We start from the raw sequence: 18769 nt of genomic DNA, 5'->3' as shown, positions 1-18769 counted from the left end.
GAGGTTCGATCACTATCTCCTGTGAAGGTAAATACTCTGCTGGTATACCCTTTCCATCAGCCAAAAAACTGTAGCCCCTGGGATGGGGAGGGTGCATTGTTTTAACTTTATCCTGTACAGCAATTACAGGCACGTGTCCTGGACTGCCTGGGCATGAGTCTTAGGGCTGCTACTTTGTTGGGTGACTTAATTCATCTGAACCTGTTGAGAGCAGATTGATAACAGGACCTGCCTCAGTATGGAGTGCAGGTTAAGAGATGTTCCTACTGCCTTTAGCTTAAAGTAGGAACCTGGGAACTGTTACTACAACCGCCTAGTGACAAGGCGCAGTTCGAAAGCTGGTTTGCCAGCCACTCTGGGAAAATCCCATAGGAAGGTGCCACCTCTTTCAGGGAGGTAACATAGCCAATTTATCCTTTAGCCCTGGAATGATCACACAAGATAAAGCAGTGGGCTTGTATTGGGGGAATACATTATCCGGGAAATGTCAATCTTGAGTCACTAGAAGCCAAACAGATATATGGGATGAGGTGTGGGAGATTTGTATCTATCCTTACACACCAGTCCCTGATGCTGATTTCTTCCTGTTGCCAAGAGCATGCATAGTTAAATTTGTGTGTTCTTACTTAACTTCCCTGGACTCAAGAACTTCAAGTCACATTGATCAAGTATGTCTTATGTTACTTAAATTATCTGCCTCAGTTTGCCCATCTGTAAAATAGGGCTAATAGTATTTACCACATTTAAGGATTAAATGAGTTAATACAGGTGAAGCACAGAAGAGTGCCTGACATCTAGTTAACACTGAAAAAATTACTATATTATGTGAGGGGATTTGTATTTTTACTTGAGGATTGTTACTCCTCAAGTTACTCTGAGGGAGTACTCTGAGGCAGAGGCCTGTGGGAGAAAGCATCCCTGCTTTTGAGATGTGGTTTCTGGAATCTGAGCAATAAGGAGGCAAGTGGTAGGGAGGTGGGAGGGCTTCAAAGCCAAGGGAACAGCAGCGGTTCACACCTGGGGCTGACTTTACTTACCTCTGTAGAATGTGGACAGGGGTAGAGGAACAGAGCTGGGCATCTTCCAGTCATGGGTGTAGGTTCTGGACGCTGGTGTGTGTGGTGGCAGAAAGGCAACTAGGGAAGTTAATGTCATCGCAAACCCAGAGTGATGAAAACTCGGAAGGAATATTTTATGAAATCACATTGAATTATATAACTGGAAAGAGTATTTTTACCTGCTTAGTTTACCCTAGGGCACCCAGGTAGCTGGGACGCTTATAGCTGGTTGGTTTTCTTCCCTGAATCTTCCTCCAGGGCCCATGGATCTGATTCCAGGGGCAGAGTTTTCCTGAATGTTGAGATCTGGCTTTGGGAAAGGGCTCTGCTCACATGTCCCTCAGGCAGGCTGGCAGCACAAGTTGGCAATGCTGAGGCCTTGGGGGAAGGCCTGAGGTAGTTAATCATTGTTGGCTCTGGGCAGTAGGCTCACCTGGGCCTGTCTAGTTGATTGACCCAGTTAGGGGCTGTCTGAGGGAACTCTGGGTCCCCCACATGAGAGGAGGGAAGTCATGCCCTTTAATTCAGCATATGATCTGCTACCAGCTCCTCATTAGAAACCATGAGTACCCCTTCCTCCACAGAGCTGCACATGGATCCTCCTGGGGTCTTACACCCATGGCCCAGCCTCCACCTCGTGCCAGGCCACCCAGGTTACTTAGTTCACTGGTTTGGCCTGGGGTGAAATGCAGGAAATTAATTATTACTTTGGACCACACTCCAGCAGTTCTCCTGGGATTCTGGCTGCTTGGTCTCACCGGAACTGGCCATAGGTCAGCTAGCCTGTTCTTCCAGGTCAGGGCTGAGAAGCAGCTGATTAGGCCGGGTCAGACATTACCTTTTCCCTGGGGTTGGTGAGATTCCTTAACATGTGTTGAGAGGAACTGAACCTGCAACAGCCTAGAACCAACGGGGGTAAATGCCACATTATACTCAATCAGTGTTTACATTTATATCCAGAACAGTGCCTCTTTAACTTGCATATTAATCATCCATGGGTCTTCTGAAAATGTCTATCCTGATTTAGTAGGTGCCCGAGATTCTTCAGTTCTAACTGCCTCCCAGGTGATTTGAAGGGTACGGGTTCTTAAGCCATGTGGAGAGTAGCAGAGGGTAGTTAGTTGCCCTACGCCCACGTCTGGGGAATGGACAGTTGCAGAGGATGGAATTGGGACCCCCACCCCCCCAGTTACATTGGGAATCCACCTGGGGGCGCTGTGGGACCTTCAGAGGGAGTCCCACAGCGCCCCCTGGTCGGCATGACGCCAGCGTCACCACTGCAGCCTTGTGGTCTAGGTGATGCTTCTAGAAGGGACCCCTACCCCGGATGCTAATGTGAGTCACCTGGCACTTTGTGTCATCTGGCTTTCTGTCTAATCTGTCACTACGTGGTAAGCTCCCGAGGTGGGCTCAGGGACCGAGACAGGGCTCCGGCTGAGACGGGGCTTGGGCCGGGAGTGCTTAATGCCTGCAGGCAGCCGTTCCCTGGGGAAGCTTTCCTAGGCTGGGTTCCACGTCATAAAGTTGTGCCAAATATTCTGGAGCTGTTGTGGGGAAACTAAGAAAAAGGAGTCTGGCCCTGGCCGTAGCTCAGTTGGTTAGATCATGGTCCCAATAAGCCAAGGTTGTGGGTTTGATTCCTGGTCAGGGCACATACAAGAATCAACCAATGAATGCATGGACGAGTGGAACAACAAATTGATGTTTCTATTTCTCTCCCTTCCTCTCTAAAAAAAAAAATCAATAAAATTTTTTTAAAAAATTGAAAAAAGAGAGAAAATAGCAGTCTGAGTGCCTCACCCTGTACCTAGGCTCTAATTTTGCATTGGCCCCACTTTTTAGATGGGATATTTGTTTTTTAACAGTAGTAAGGTCTATGTGTCAGTTTTCCTCTTCTATAAAATGGACCTACAATGATATTAGGAGGAATAAATGAGCGAAAGGTACAGGTTCTTGCTGCCAACAAATGTGGTCCAGGTGGAAGGTCACACAGCGCTTGAACCCATTTATGAAGACCTGGCCTGAGCTGGTCTTAGCTGAATAGCCTAGTGATGATGCCGTGACCAGGAGGGGCAGCAGTGGGGAGACAGAGGCCCAGAGCGGGGTAAGGCTGGAGCAGATGGGGGGCATGCCTCTTGTTAACTGTCCCAGTCCTTTGCCTGTGCCTCCTCTTATCCCTTCCATTCTTGGGAACTTGGGACTCTGAGCCCCAGCTGGTGAGGGAGGAGAGGAAAGAGCGACAGACCAGCAGACCAATGGGTCCCTGAGGTTGGGTTGGGGCGGGGCTTGTGCTGCCATGGAGAAGAGAGAAGCTGTTCTGTGGGGGAGGAGGGGGCGGTGGGAAGAGGACCTGGAGATTGAGGGGAAGGGAGAGAGCAAACAAAGGGGTCAGGAGGGAAAATAATGCACTGGCTTCCTGAGGCCCTGCAGAAGCTGGGCAGGGAGAAGGGGCCAGGGGCAGAGGGGACCAAGACTGGCGGCACACAAGGCCAAGGCAGGCGGTTCCTAAATGGCATTGTTTGAAGTGGCCAGCTAATTGCACAGAGCAGCCTGAGCCTCAGACCAAGGCCCAGCCTCCTCCTCTGTCCTGGGTGCTGGCATCTGAGCCTTCGGGCAGCCCGGTCACATGGAACCAAGTCCCGAGCCTCCGAGTTTGGTGAGGGGGCAGGCTATGGGGGGCAGTCTGGGTGGGTCCTTGGGCAGGAGCATCACCCTGAGAATATTTCCTAGAGTCTCTCTTGGCCTGAGGACATAGAGCCATAGCTGGGAAGTTTGGGGGTATGCTGCCCCCTCCAGCCCTTGCTTTATTGCTACCCCATCCATTCTGACTCTCTCACAGGAAACAATGAAGGGAGACACCAGACAGCTCAGCAGAGAGGAGGACGCCAGCGGGAGGGAAGACTCCATCCTCACCAATGGGGACTGCAGCAACCAGTCCTCCGACTCAAAGGACGCGCCCTCGCCCCCGATACTGGAGGCTATCAGCACCCCGGAGATCAGAGGTGGCCGGGCCTGTGGGGAGGTGCGGTGGGGCAGACACTGGACCACAGCTGGGACGGGCGGGAGCATCCCATCGAGCAGGCTGCAGGCAGATTGTGGGGAGAGGGTCTGGTCCCTGACAACCTCCACACCTCCCAGGGACGGGAAGGATGTGGGCAGAGCCAAGCCCGTTTCTCATCCCTGCCACGGCCCTTGGCCTCCTTCCTCTCCTCCCACCTCAGCTGAGACTGATGAGGTGACCCCAAGGTCACGATCCCTGTTTTTCCCCCAGTCACAATGGGGGTGGTCGCAGCATAGGCTGGGGTCTTCCGCTCTTCTGCAGTGGGGCCGGGGTGTCCCCTGCATCTGGGACTGACTGGGGAAAAACACTCAGGCTGGAGTGGCTGAGGCTTGTTTCTGTTTCCACCCTTTCCCCCCCACCCCTCAGCAGTTCCCAGGTCAGATGACCTGGGATCCTCCCCACCGAGGCTTTCTAACCCATCTGGTTAAGAAATCCTGTATTGTCCCATGTTCTTTTTGAGAACTCCTTGAGCTGCACTGTCTGATAGGACTTTCTGCACGGGTGAAAGTGTTCTATTTCTGTATTCCCTACAGTAGCCACTAGCCACATGCGAGCACTTGAAATGCGGCTGATGTGGGAGGCACCGGATTGTTCATTTAAGTGTAGTTAGTGGCCACTGAATTGGGCAGCACAGTTCTGGAAGGAATTTGATGCCTTCTCTCACAAGAACCTTTAGTATTATTGTTTTGGGTCTTACAACGTGCCTGGCCCTGCTCACTGTTGCTTTATGAATACTTTGAGGTGATTATGAGACCTGAGTGGCTAAGAGTTAACCCTTGAGGATGCCAGTGGCTTTAGTGAAATCCCAGGCCATAGCCCAGAGGAGGCCACAGAAGGCTGTCCAGCAGCAAAGGAAGCCATGGCTACTGACCTGCCTGGCGCTGCCCCTTCCACAAAACACAGACTCTGGTTCGCTTTCCTCTGCAGGTCGCAGATCAAGCTCACGACTGTCCAAGAGAGAGGTCTCCAGCTTGCTAAGTTATACTCAGGTATGGGCTCTACTCTGTCTTTGTCAGGATTCAGGGGAGTTCCCTTTACTTTCATTAAACGGGGTACACAAGGCCACCTAAAATGATGCCCAATAAATACTTGCTGAATGATGAATCTGAGAACTGCTAGGCACAGCACTTTGAACAACCTCACACTTAGGATGGCATTTGCTGCTGTTATATGCCAAGTTTTTTTTAAAATCATGAACATTTATATTACTTATGAAGTTTTTTTACTAGCTGGTTCCTGCATAATTTTTTAAATTACTTGTTTCTCAAACTGGATGATCAATTAATTACATTGATAAATTCCTAATGTAGCAAATTGTCCTTTTATTCCCGGAATGAGGCCAACTTCAACTTGGTCACATCATTTTGAATTTGATTTACTTTTTAGCATCTATTCATGAATAAAATGGATGTATGATTTTATTTCTTATATACCTGTGTCTAGTCTTAATGTACATTGGAAAGAACTTGCCTGGCTTATTCTAGGGAATTTTTTAGCAATCACTGCAATATCTTTTAACACTTGCTGCAATATCAAGTTTTCTACTTGATCAGTTTTTCCTGACATTACTTATGCCCTCTGTCTGGTTAATTATCCTAGAGTTTTGTGAATTTGGTTACCTTTTTTTCAAAGAACAAGTGTCAGGCATAAGGGACAAAGTCATGGATAAAAGTCGTGGACAAATGAAAGCTCCCCCTCATAGCTTCTGTTCAGGTGGGCACCCAGATGATGGGGATAGTGTGCAGGATGAGAGACTCAGGACAGCTGTTCTGGTAGATAGTTACCAGTAATAGTAATGAAAGCTCCTGCCTGGGCATTTTCTCTGTGCTGGCATTGGGTGAAGTGTGCTTTATTTCATTCTCACTATAACCCTGTTGTGTTATAAGGAGAGTACTGTTGTTCCAATTCTACTTAATGTTTTTAAATCCTCACCTGAGGATATGATTTTACTGATTTTAGAGACAGGGGAAAGGGGGGGCGGAGAGAGGAAACATTGATGCATGAACGAAACATCAATCATTGCCTCTATATATATGCACCCTGATGGGAGATTGAACCCACAACCTAGGTATGTGCCCTGACTGGCAGCCTTTTGGTGTATGGGACAACGCTCCAACCAACTGAGCCACACTGGCCAGCGCTGTTGTTCCAATTTTAAAGAGAGGAATGGACTTATTCAAAGCCACATAGTTGGCAAGTGAAAGGTCAAGTTCTTAAGACTGGCCAGGTCAGACCTTGGGCCATACACCACCTCTCTTGTTTCTGAGCTCAGTTTTTGTTGGGTTTTGGTGTGCAGCATGGGATGTGCACTAGGGGGTCTTCATGACTTGATACAGAACTGGTGCCATTTCTTCCTGGTCATTGTATCAAGAAGCTGCGATTTCTCTCAGACACTGAAACTGACCAGGCCTCCCTGCTAGGCATAGCCAAAGCAGCCTGAGGCGTAGGCGCAGAAGTCTGCACGATGCGTATTGCCATCACACCATTTCTTTGGCTTTCTCTTTTTATTATTTTTAATTTATTTGTTTTTTTGTTTAAAATATTACAGATGTGCCTTTTCTTTGGCTTTCTGATTCCACTGGGGCTTTATCTTTCAGCCCCATGTCTTCAACTCATGATCCTGTGATGTGAGCCACTGTAAAATCTTTTGGGAGCAAAATTAAGTAGTTAGAAATATTTTTAGGTTACTTGGACCAATTTAAGATTGTTTTCAATATGATTGACTATTCCTTTTTAACCTAGTTTGATTATATGACCTGCTCATGATATCCTGAAGCTCATGTTTCATTTATAAAGGATCTGACGGGTGACGGAGATGGCGAAGGGGAAGATGGAGATGGTTCCGACACTCCAGTGATGCCAAAACTCTTCCGTGAAACCAGGACTCGGTCTGAAAGCCCAGCTGTAAGTCCTCACCCCTGAGCCAAGGCACCACCTCCAACCACTCATAGGCCTGTATAAAAAAACATATTTTGGATCTCCTGGGGGACTTTGAAGAGGTGAACAAATGTTTTGACATTAGAAAAATGATAGCAAGGCTTATGAAATATCAGTGTGAAGGTTTTCTTTCACATTGGTAGTTTTTAAACTCTTAAGACACTCTTGGGAAGTGCCCATGGGTGATAGAGTTGGCATGTGGGTGGCTCAGTGCCAGTTACCTATGAGAGTCACTTCTGTGGGTGGATTCTGTGACTTGAAGGTCTGGAAATAGAAGACATTTATTGCTCTCAGTCAGCCAGTATGTTCAGAGAGCCAGCTGGCACTTGGTGACCATTGCAGCTGCAATTTATAATCCACTCTGTGCTAGGGTATGACGTGTATCCTCTTTTTTACAGATGAGAGAAGATTCTGATAACTTATCAAAGGTTCAACATTAACTCTTGTGTAGGATTCCAACACAGGTCTCCAACTCCCAAGCTCATTCTGCTTTGAGAAAGGAGCCCAAGGGCTTCTCCATCCTGAGGATCCAGGACCTTCCTGAAGAATACAATAATTACTCTTATGCTTTTTGGAAGAAAAAAAAATTTTTTTTGGTTTAGAGTAAACTTGGATTTTATTTTTCAATTCAATTTGCAGGTGCCAGTTTCAGCTGCGGCAGGCAGTGGGACCTCTGTGGATTATCCGTCAGCCCTGCTGGCTAACCTAACCCCTTATCGCATCAACGGGAGTTTCTGGGTGGGAAGTTACCAGTCTAGAGTCTCCCCGGCACCCCCACTTACCCACCTCACACACTTCTGTTGACCTGAGGCTACCTCCGTGCCCAGACCTCTCAGCCCCCTGCCTGAGCCCACGTGCCTCGGGCAGTCACCAAAGGCCTCGCGTTTATCCTCTTGCTTCCAGGTGCGAACCCGAAATAACAGCAGTGCCTCTGGCCGGGAGAGGCACAGGCTCTCCCTACGTTCTACCCGAGGCCGGCAGGGCCGCAATCACTTGGACGAGTCCCCCATGGAGTTCTCAGCTACCAGGGTTGGTTCCCCGGATGCTCAGCCCCCTGCCCCCGTCTCTAATCGGAAGGTCTGCTCACTGCATCACTGAAGGGGGCCAGTGTATAACCCTAACCTGCTTCTCTTCTTCATGCTCCTCTCCTTTTCAGGGTCTTGCCTTTCCTTTCTCTCCTGGGTGCTGGGTAGGCTTCTCTCTTAAGCCTGATGACTTGTCTCCTGGCCTGATCCTGGATGGAACTGTGGCGGGAATGCAAGAATTACCTGTTGACTGGGTTCTTGCCCCTCCTCGGAAATCAGCTCGAAACCACTGACTTCCAGAACTGTCTTGTCTCTCTGGTGTCTTCATGACTGTCTTGAGGCAGCCCAGGGCTTACAGCAACTCTGCACTCCAGTTGCAAGGTTGGGCACACAGTCAGCACCTAGGAAGCCAGTGGTCCTCTCTGAGCTTGGCTCTGGGAGCCTCTTGGCATCATCACTCATCATAATTTTACCTTTGTCTTCAACTGTCTGTTTTGATGGAAGCGGCTTTGCCTTCTCCCACCACTTAAGCGATACTTGGTCCTGGAAAACCATTCTTAGTGGTCTCTGTGCTCTTTAACTCACGTCTTCCCTCTTTCTGCTTGCCTGGGAAGCAATTGGGGGTGCCACTGGTCTCTGGTCACCCACGTGGTTTGCTATGGCCCAAGCTGTGTGTCCTTCTGTCCACAGTCCCTGAGGCGGCGGGCAGCATCAGCAGCAGGCACGCCGTGGCCGTCCCCCGACAGCCCCTACCTCACCATCGACCTCACAGATGACAGTGTGCTGCCCCAGAGCAGCAGCACCCCTTACACCCGCCTGGCTCAGGACAGCCAGCAGGAGAGCTTGGACTCCTCACAGGTGTATGCCGAGGGCAGAGATCTAGACGGCACTGAATATCAGGTACCACTGGGAGGGCGTGAATTTAGGAGAAAAGCAGACTGTTACCCAGAGGGGACTATTACTACAATTTTTACCTCTTTTGCCATAATATTTGAGTTCATTCTTCAAATACATTTCCCACGTGTAACATGATCCCATACCGTTCTTGTCTCCCAGACACATCTCAAGCACTTGATTCCTCATTTTCTGAACATTACATATTTATACCTAGAAATGTATGTACTTTATAAACATATTTATACCTAGAAATGTTTATACATTTATAATAAATGATTCTGTTGATTGTAGTATACATATAATTGATTGGCATTTTTCACCTATCAGGAACTAGGATGTCTCACTTTCATGTCTGTAGTCGATTGTATTGTATAATTCATCTCGTGTTCATATCAACACACAGCTTGTTTTTAACTCAAGCATGCTGCATATCTAGTACATACGTACGTATGTGCATATATCGTGTAGAAATCCTTTATTCTATGTACTTTACTTTGGAGTAGATCATACTATAGATATATTTTAGTAACATGCTTATTTTTATGGGTACCTCACATTTTATGACAAGCTATGGGAAAAGGGCCAAAATGATTTCTTTTGCATTTTAATGGCTTTATGATATCCCATCTGATGGCCTGTGCTGGGAATATTCAGCTGATGGTCATTTTACTCTCATCTTATTTCCTGTGAATTTTCAATTGATAGTTTCTCATTCCTAGATGCTAGGTTAAATGTTACAGATCTAATATAATAAATCCCATGTTCCTATTAAACTACCAATCCTGCTGATGCACTGCCCCTTATTTTTATTTTTGAATTTTTATTTAATTTAATTTTTAAAAGATTTTAAAAATTGATTTTAGATTGAGGGAGAGAAACATTGATTTTCTTTGAGAAAAACATCGATTTGTTCTATGTATTTGTGCATTCATTGGTTGTGGCTTGTATGTGCCCTGATCTGAGATGGAACCCTCAGCCTTGGTGTATTGGCACCAACTGAGCTGCCTGGCAAGGGCCCACTGCCCCTTATTTTTAAGCCATTCTCACTTACAGTTTTTCAACCATGAAATGTTCGAGGTGGGTAGATAATGTTCTGAGGAGGTCTCCCGGACACTTGAAGGAAGCCCCAAGTAGGACCTTGAGGCAGTTGCCATTGGGGTCAGTGGGGCGGGCAGGAGTTTTCCTTGGCCCACGTTGTCTGTCTCATTAGAATTCCTTCATGTGGTTTATCTTCCAGGATGGGAAGGAGTTTGGAATAGGGGACCTCGTGTGGGGAAAGATCAAGGGCTTCTCCTGGTGGCCTGCCATGGTGGTATCTTGGAAGGTCACCTCCAAGCGCCAGGCCATGTCCGGCATGCGGTGGGTCCAGTGGTTTGGCGATGGCAAGTTCTCCGAGGTGAGTCCAGGGTAAGGCAGGCTCTAGTGGGCCCGCACCCCCCCACAACGTTTTCTGTCCTTTCTGTTTGCAGTTGCCTTTTAAGATAACAGCCTGTGACTTGCTTTTTCCAGATGGGTGAGGCTATGTTTGACTCTGTATCTAGGAGGAATAACAAATTTTCCCTTGTGAATTGGCTTAAACAGACACACACAGGGTCTTGTGGGGCCCAGAGCTCAGTCTTACAGGAGACAAAGAGCTGGAAAGTCCTTTGGGTCCATGGCCACTTGGTCTCTGTTGGTTTTCTTTTTCTGGGGCAGAAACAGGAAGGGTGGTCTCTCCCTCTGAACCTAGTTTAGCCCTGGAGAGGTGGCAGAGAGGTACCTCTGACTAGCCCTAGAGATTTTCTGGTGACGGTAATAAAAAACTTTGCAGTTGGTTATTTCAGGGTTTCTTGATTGTTGATGTTAGCTATTCTCAGTTCATCTTTCTGGAGAGTCTTCCTGTAAGAGTGATGTTAAACATTAATTAGGCTGTTGTGATTCTTACATCCAGTTGAAAGGCACATTCTGAAGTCTCCGGGTTTTTAACAGAATGGTGCAGACAATAGTTTTCTTGCGATGGAATGTCTAACCTTCAGTATGTCCAGAGGTTAGGTGAGGACACAGCAGGTTGGGTCAGGATGGAGGCAGATGTGGGAATGAAAGACCACCCAGTACATTTGTTGGATTTTCCCTCAAGTTGAGGTTCTGGTTTTCCTGTGAATTGGGTTTCCTTTGAGCTATTTGCCATAAACACTGAAGTTCCCAAGGGCAAGTCTCCCTGCCTGCTGATGTCCTCATTGGCCAGCAGAGGGAGCAGAAGGACACACGTCCAGGCCTCTGCCCTCCCTGAAGCATCTAAATGTCGGTATGTGGGCAATGACTCCTGTGAAATGAAAAAACATGGATTGTTTGTCACTGCTTTGGCTCAATGAGACACCAAATGGCACTTTGCAAGATTGGATCTGATGCTAATAAGATGAAGTGTCGGACTGTTGGCGTTATGGGGGGGGGCTTACATGCGGGACCCGGTGCTAAGCCCGCATGTTGCATTGCAGCAGTTTGGCCTTGGGAGCAGCATCTGCATTTCAGGGCACAACTATGTTGAGCCCCAGTTTCTTCTAGCCCTAGAATGGGTGTAGAGTTGCCTGGTGACAGGAATACCCACCTCATGGGACCGCAGACTCGAGGTGCAAAATAGATGTGAGCGGGAGCACGTCCCATGGAGAATGAAGCATCACGTGTGTCTTTTCAATTTGAACAGCACCCCAATCACCTAGTTTCATCCCTTCCCACTGGCAGCCTGATTGGTCCCCGTGTGACCTTGGGACTTGCGACATGAGACTTTATGGATCTTTAGCCCTAATAGAAGGCAGATATCAACAAATCACAAGAGCGAAAAAGTGTTTTATGCTGTGCCAAGCACTGTTCTCTAAACATACAAAGTTCAATTAATAAAAGTCTAAGTAGTACTCACAGCTATTTGTCACACTCCCGAAGGAGGGAAGAGCATGTGCAAAACCTGGTGTTGGAGCATCCACAGAGAATTTCAAGACTGAGGGGCAAGGGGCCCACACCAGGGACCATGTGGATCATTTGCTCTTAAAATATATACAGATTCAGGGCGCATCTAATTGTGTGCACTTGGAGCAGCATCTCTCACACTGGCAGTGTCATCCACACCTGGCAACCAGGTGCATCAGGAGTGTATACACCGTTTCTATTTTCTCCTTTTATCTTTTCCTTTTTTTTACTCTGAACTTGATCCCCTGGAATAACCCTGTGAGAGACAGGGCACCCCAGAGGCAGGCTGTAGGTGGATGTTGATGATGTCTTTCTCTTTTAGGTCTCTGCAGATAAGCTGGTGGCCTTGGGGCTATTCAGCCAGCACTTTAATCTGGCGACCTTCAATAAGCTGGTCTCTTATAGGAAGGCCATGTACCACGCTCTGGAGGTAACACGGTGGTGGGTGGTGAGGACCTGCCCCCCAGAGGAGGGTTAAGACAAGAGACATACAGAAAGCCAGCTCAGGCCACAGTGTAACCAAGGATGGCTTGGAAGAGACAGGGCCGCCAGGCAGGAGGTGAATGCAAACATGCTGGCCTAATGGGCCAGGCTGGGAAGGAAAGGAAGGGATCTGAGGCTTCCTCATGACTCTCAGTACCACTTCAGCTCCCCCCTGGTGGTTCTCTTAGTATATTGCTGACCGAGTTAAGAAGGAGGAGCACTGGAAAGTGGGGGACAGTGTTTACAACAGTGAATAATGCCTTTCCAGAGCCATCCAAACCTCCTTTCTTTTAAGTGGTGCTGTTCGAGGCCAACACTGGGCAGTAGCTGAGGACAGCTGTCTTTTCCCTTGTCTGTGGGATCCATCAGGCTGTATCTCTTTCCCTTTACCTTGACTTGGAACTGAAAAGGTCAGTGGCCTTTGTCCAGCATTTATGAGCCAGCCTCTGCTTAGTTAGGAATCCTCATGGTGCTTCTGAAATAGGACTTAACACTTGACACCTCCCCATCTTCATTAGGAAAATAAACCAAGCAATCTGGAGCTTTCTTAGAGTTGATAATACTTCTCCTATATCTAAAAGCAGCAGAGCTAATTCTGATCCTTTGCCCTCTGAGAGGGAGCTGACCATTTAAGTTCTCTGCAGGCAAACGGTCATATTTGGTGCCTGCATGGAAAGACTTCACTCTTCCCCTGTAGCCTCCTGTCTATCCCCCTGCACGGTCCACTCCTCCCTGTCACATACCATACCCAGGACAGCTGTCTGGCTATGAAAGGGCCCAGTGTGAAGGGGAATGCAGGCCCCAGCTGGGGGAGTCCCTGGGTGCGGCCTGGCGAGCACCCACCCCTGCTGTTCATCACAGACTCGCCTTTATCTTGCCAGAAAGCCAGGGTGCGGGCTGGCAAGACCTTCCCCAGCAGCCCCGGAGACTCGTTGGAGGACCAGCTGAAGCCCATGCTGGAGTGGGCCCATGGGGGCTTCAAGCCCACCGGGATCGAGGGCCTCAAACCCAACAACAAACAACCAGGTGGGAATGGGTCCCTGTGGCAGCCTTGACTGCCATTGCTGGCGGGAGCACCCTTGGGAGATGCAGCCACCCCTGCTGCCCCTCACCCTACCCCAGTTTTCTGGCAACCAGTCAGTCTCAGAGACGTGCTTTTTCACCCTGAGAACCCCCAGGCTTTTCTAGCTTCCCTGGTCTGAAATTGATCTGTTCTGAAAACTTGAGTCAACAGGAGATCAAGATGGAATCTTCACTAGCACCTTTACTTTTAAAAGGAAAAATTAAACTCTGCTCATGGGAGAGAACTTGGAAAATATTTTTTAAACAACAAAAATCGCAAACCCATGAGCCACCTCCAAAAGAGGCACAACCTATCTTAACATTTTGACCAAGAGCATAATTCATTCATTATAAGATGTATAGTTTCACATTGTCACTTTCGGGAAATTCAGGATGCCTGAAGTCCAGGATTTGTCATATAATTCCTACATTTAACACAGTATTTTCTGTTTTGTTTTGTCTCTCCCCCCCCCCCATAAAAAGTGGTTAATAAGTCGAAGGTGCGTCGTGCAGGCAGTGGGAAATTAGAATCAAGGAAATACGGTATTCCCTTCCTATCTTTTGCCTATGCACTATTTTCTCTGCACTTTCTTTCCATTTCTTTGCCTATACAGTGGTCACTGGAAAAGAAATCTCAACCTGAACTCTCGTCCGCCCCTTCACTCTCAACCTTCACAAGCCCTCCATCCAGGTTAACTTTGTTGGGTGTGCACATCCTTCCAACTTTTTCTGTACACTAGTTGGATTCCTGCTTTCCCTTTATTTTGCAAAATTAATCATATGAGCACTGTCAAATGTCACTAAAGAGTCCTTATGATTTTTAATAGCTGCATAATTTTCTTTCCTAGGGGCAGAGTCAAACTTAACCATGTCCCTTATAGATTACACTGTGTGTGTGTATATATATACACATACATATATGTGTGTGTGTGTGTGTGTATATATATATATATATATATATATATATATATGACATAAAATATAAGTGGAATTTAAAGAAATGTAAAGAATTCCTACATAACATAATTTTTAAAATGTTCTAATAGCCGCATTGAAAAGAGCAAAAGAAACAAAGGCGCAGTTAGTATTAATCATGCATTTAATTTAATCCAATATTTCCAACATTTGAGCATTTCCAACAGACAGGATAAATTTTAAGATATTTTGCATTTCCTTTTAGTTCTGTCTTCAAAATCTCATACTTTATGTGTTTTACAACATCTCAATTTGGATGCGAAATTTTTGTTAGAAATACTTGATCTATATTTTCACAAATGTCTAAGTTCCAAATTTTCACTCAGCCAAGTTCCAAATGAACTGGTTAATTGGATCAGTTGGCAATTTAAAATTTTTGATTAAAATTAAGTGCAAAGTACAGTTCCTCTGTCACACAAGTTATATTTTAAGTGCTCAATAGCTTCATGCGACTATCAGCCATGGTGTTGGGTATCATGAACAAATGTTTCAGGTTTCAGCTGTGGATTAGCCTTTGTCTAATGTTCTTTGCACTGGGCCTAAACATCTAAAGCTGTTTAAAACCCTACAAACATGTTAGGTATGTGAGGGGTTTTGACTTATGTCCCATAGTGGGACCGCGTGATGCCCAATGTGGACCCCTGTCATGGCCCAAATGCAGCTGGCGCCCAGGCCTAGCATGGATCTGTCCCGGGCCCATCTTCTCCCTGCACTCCTACCAGCCTCGGCTGCCGTCTCCTTCCCTTTCACAGAAAACAAGACTCGAAGACGCACAGCCGATGACTCGGCCACTTCCGCTGACTACTGCCCCCCACCCAAGCGCCTCAAGACAAACTGCTATAACAATGGCAAAGACCGAGGAGAGGAAGACCAGAGTCGAGGTGATTTGTGGGGTGTGAGGAGGCTGGGGGACCGTTATCACCCATTACCAGGGGGGCAGGCTGTGAGGACTGCTCAGCAATGGGGTATGGCTTAATGGCTCAGTAAGAGGCTCCCTGACGCCATCTCACGCCTTTCCTCAACAGAGCAAATGGCTTTGGACATTGCCAACAACAAGAGCAGTCTGGAAGGTAATGCTCTCCCTCACAGGCCTTGCTTCCCATCCTGGGTAGTGCTCCAGGCCTTTACTGCTTGTCTGCCCTGCCGGGGTTTAACCCAGAGCCCTCTGCCTTGACCTCAGGTTCAGGTGTGGACATCATCACAGTGTGACATTTTATAGAATGAGTTGCCCGATTTTCACCAAGACTGATTCTGCCCCTAATCTAAGTGAGCAGGAGAGGTGGGCTGGGGCCAGAGTGGATACTAGGGCCCTTTGGCCAGGACAACCCAAAACCTGAAGCCATGATCTATGGCATCGTGAGTCTTTCCAAACAAGAACTGAACTGGCTTTGAGGTAAAAGGTTCACGCACTTCATCGCTGTCACTCTCTCAAGCTAACTCGGGTCCCGTTGCCCTAGCTGGGAATTGCCACTGGAATCAACCTCTGCCCAGAATGCTACCAAATGGGATTCAGAACATGTGAGGCAGGACTGATGCTCCCTTGCTTCCCGCACTTGATGTCCTTTAGGCAACAAATGCTTATTCAATGGTTATTCAGTGCTGGGGAACAGAACAACCCCGCTCCTTTTTCCCGAAGAACCATAGGGAGAGCTTGGGTTTGGAGCAGCCCCTGATGATCCTGGAACCCTGACCCATAATCCTCCCACCCCAAAGGCGCCTCTGCCCATCTGTCTGCTTCCTGGCTGGGGATGCTTGGTCTTTGCATTTTAAAGGCCCTACCCACCTGGTCAGTGATGTGAATCAGTCCTGACCAGCTGGTGTGAAGGGAAGTCAGGATGGCCTAATAGTTAATGACCTGGGTTCTGGAATTGCAGTTATGGCTGTAGAGTATGGTCATTAGTAAGTCCTTTTATGATGTGACAGTGAGCAAATTGGTGTCACCGTGAATAGTCCAAAGTCCCAGTCTTTAAAGAGTCTCAAAGACTTTTGTACCAGGCCTTTGGAGCTTGTGCCTGTATTTGAGGGGCCCTTGCTCAGAGTTGTGTCCACGTTTGGAGTGGGGATGTTAGCCAGGGAGCATTGTTGAAAGGAGTAAGCATGAAGAGTCCTTGGTATATTGCTAGCTTGGTGTAAATGTTCAAGAACCTTAGACCCAAGGCTTTAGCAGCTGGTATTGGGTCCCTAGCTGTCACAAGCTGCAGCTCTGCGTGCCTGTCTTTCTTACAGACAGCTGTTTGTCCTGTGGTAGGAAAAACCCTGTGTCCTTCCACCCTCTCTTTGAGGGGGGGCTCTGCCAGACCTGCCGGGTAAGTCCTATCCCCACCCTGGACTTGGCGGCACCTTCCCTCTTCCACAGCTTCCCTGTAGTTCTCCAGAGAAGATCACCTGCATATAGCCATTGGGGAAGGTTCTAGTGAGGCCCTCCCTGGCCCCCATCATCCCGCCCTCTCCTCTGAGGACAGGAGCTGTCACAGAGGAGGCCATCTGCAGTGGCATACACATCCCAGCCAGTAGTCCCTGTAAAGGGCACCACGCCATCAATGCCCTGTCCTGCGAGGCAGCAGGGCCCGGGGTCCCTGGTCCCTGATTTGATGAGGGTTTCTCTCTGGCCACCAGGACCGCTTCCTCGAGCTGTTCTACATGTATGATGACGATGGCTATCAGTCCTACTGCACCGTGTGCTGCGAGGGGCGCGAGCTGCTCCTGTGCAGCAACACGAGCTGCTGCCGGTGAGCATCCGCCCATGGGTGAGACCCAGCGGGCCCCAAGGCTCCCAAGTCCTACCTGTGGTTCCTACAGCTCAGAAAAACTCAGGCACAGACTGGGAGTCAGTGGACCTGAGGACAGGGTCCAGAGTCACTCCTCTGCAGGGGTCATGGTTCTCATCTTTTTAAGACAAGGATGTCTGAGTTTGGGGAGCAGGGTGTGGAGGTCCCCCTGGAGATTAGCCACTTCTGGGGGTAGAGAGCTTTTCTGTGCAGAGCCTGTGGACTGAGGGTGCTGATATCCAAGGAAGAGGTTAGTGTAGCCCCCATCACACTGTAGGGCCTTCCAGCCCATGGGGTGGAGCAGCTGGGCCCCAGAAGGTTTCAGCCAGTGCATTCCTGTGTCCTGGGGGAGGAGGTAAGTATGTCAGACAAAGGCCTGATGTCTTAGGCCTCCCTTCTCTCCTCTCTCTGGCACAGGTGCTTTTGTGTGGAGTGCCTGGAGGTGCTGGTGGGCACAGGCACAGCAGCAGATGCCAAGCTGCAGGAGCCCTGGAGCTGCTACATGTGCCTCCCGCAGCGCTGCCACGGGGTCCTGCAGCGCCGGAAGGACTGGAACGTGCGCCTGCAGTCCTTCTTCACCAGCGACACGGGGCTTGAATACGTAAGCACAGGTTTCTGCGCCTAGCACCACCCACCACGGGAGTCGAGGGGTCTGGAATGCTCTGGAAGTCTGTTGGCAAGATTTCATAGAAAGGTCCTTTATACAAATGAGTAAGCACCTCGTACTTGATTGACATGTCCTGTGTACAGGCCTCAGGCTTCTCCAGAGGTTTTTCCTCCCCTCCTTCGTGGCCTTTCATGGATTTTCGAGGGCCTGCTGAAGAAATGGTTATAGACCTAACCAGGTCTTCTGAGTTACAAAGGAAGAGGGAAGAGAAGCCTTTGACGTAGTCTTTAATTGTAGTGGGAGTGGATTTTCCTGGGCTGTATTCTGTAGATATGTGAGGCAGGCCTCAGGCCTCTCCTGTTTAGGGAGACGTGTCCTTCTCTGTGTGTGCATCTGTCTCAAAGTCTCTGTGTTCCATGTCTTAAGGGTAGAATGGCCAGTCTGTGCCAAAGCTCCTGAGGGGATCCCAGCTAAGAAATGGCAGAACCCAGGGTTTGAGTCCCTCAGGAAGGTCAGCTCGCCCCTCCCAGAGGTCAAGCCTTTCCCCTGCACCTTGACCTCTATGACCTTCTTTAACCTGGCAGGAAGCCCCCAAGTTATACCCTGCGATTCCTGCAGCCCGAAGGCGGCCCATTCGAGTCTTGTCCCTGTTTGATGGAATTGCCACAGGTGAGTTTGGAATTCCCCTTGGGATGCTGCTCACCTGGTCCAGGTGTCTGTCCTCAATACCAAGCAAGACCCCTGGGGATCATCTGTCACCTGTTTTGAGAAAACGAATGGCTTCTTGTTTCTCTCCTCAAACCTCTCCACCATTTATTTCACCCACTTTGGTCCTGTTGCATTTTATTTTTTTATTATATGCAGATGTCTTGGAAAGTTATTTTTTATTCTATAAGCATGGATATACTGGAGATTAATATATATTAATATCTCCATTTTCCCTTCCCATCCCCCCC

General features: G+C 48.3%; 1 protein-coding gene across 4 annotated transcripts in view; it reads left to right on the top strand.

Moving 5' to 3' along the window:
- The window catches only part of DNMT3B (DNA methyltransferase 3 beta), a 38660-nt gene that overhangs the window by 10211 nt on the left and 9680 nt on the right, over positions 1-18769 (top strand). For 2 of the 4 annotated variants that reach the window (XM_081148606.1, XM_081148609.1), the window contains exons 1-15: positions 3542-3714; positions 3898-4060; positions 5047-5108; positions 6916-7023; positions 7960-8085; positions 8772-8981; positions 10216-10374; positions 12241-12348; positions 13283-13427; positions 15191-15319; positions 15464-15508; positions 16665-16744; positions 17055-17167; positions 17624-17807; positions 18398-18482. In XM_081148606.1, coding sequence (XP_081004732.1) covers positions 3685-3714; positions 3898-4060; positions 5047-5108; positions 6916-7023; positions 7960-8085; positions 8772-8981; positions 10216-10374; positions 12241-12348; positions 13283-13427; positions 15191-15319; positions 15464-15508; positions 16665-16744; positions 17055-17167; positions 17624-17807; positions 18398-18482 — 1747 coding nt within the window. In that variant the 5' untranslated portion in view covers positions 3542-3684. Of the gene's footprint in view, positions 1-3541; positions 3715-3897; positions 4061-5046; positions 5109-6915; positions 7024-7959; positions 8086-8771; positions 8982-10215; positions 10375-12240; positions 12349-13282; positions 13428-15190; positions 15320-15463; positions 15509-16664; positions 16745-17054; positions 17168-17623; positions 17808-18397; positions 18483-18769 lie in introns of those variants that run through there. The other 2 variants (XM_081148607.1, XM_081148608.1) reach the window with 2 other exon arrangements.

The sequence above is a fragment of the Miniopterus schreibersii genome (assembly GCF_964146895.1).
Source record: "Miniopterus schreibersii genome assembly, chromosome: 10".
Classification (NCBI taxonomy): Eukaryota; Metazoa; Chordata; class Mammalia; order Chiroptera; family Miniopteridae; genus Miniopterus; species Miniopterus schreibersii.
The sequence above is the reverse complement of the archived record's forward strand: the minus strand, read 5'-3'. Positions and strand labels throughout refer to the sequence as shown.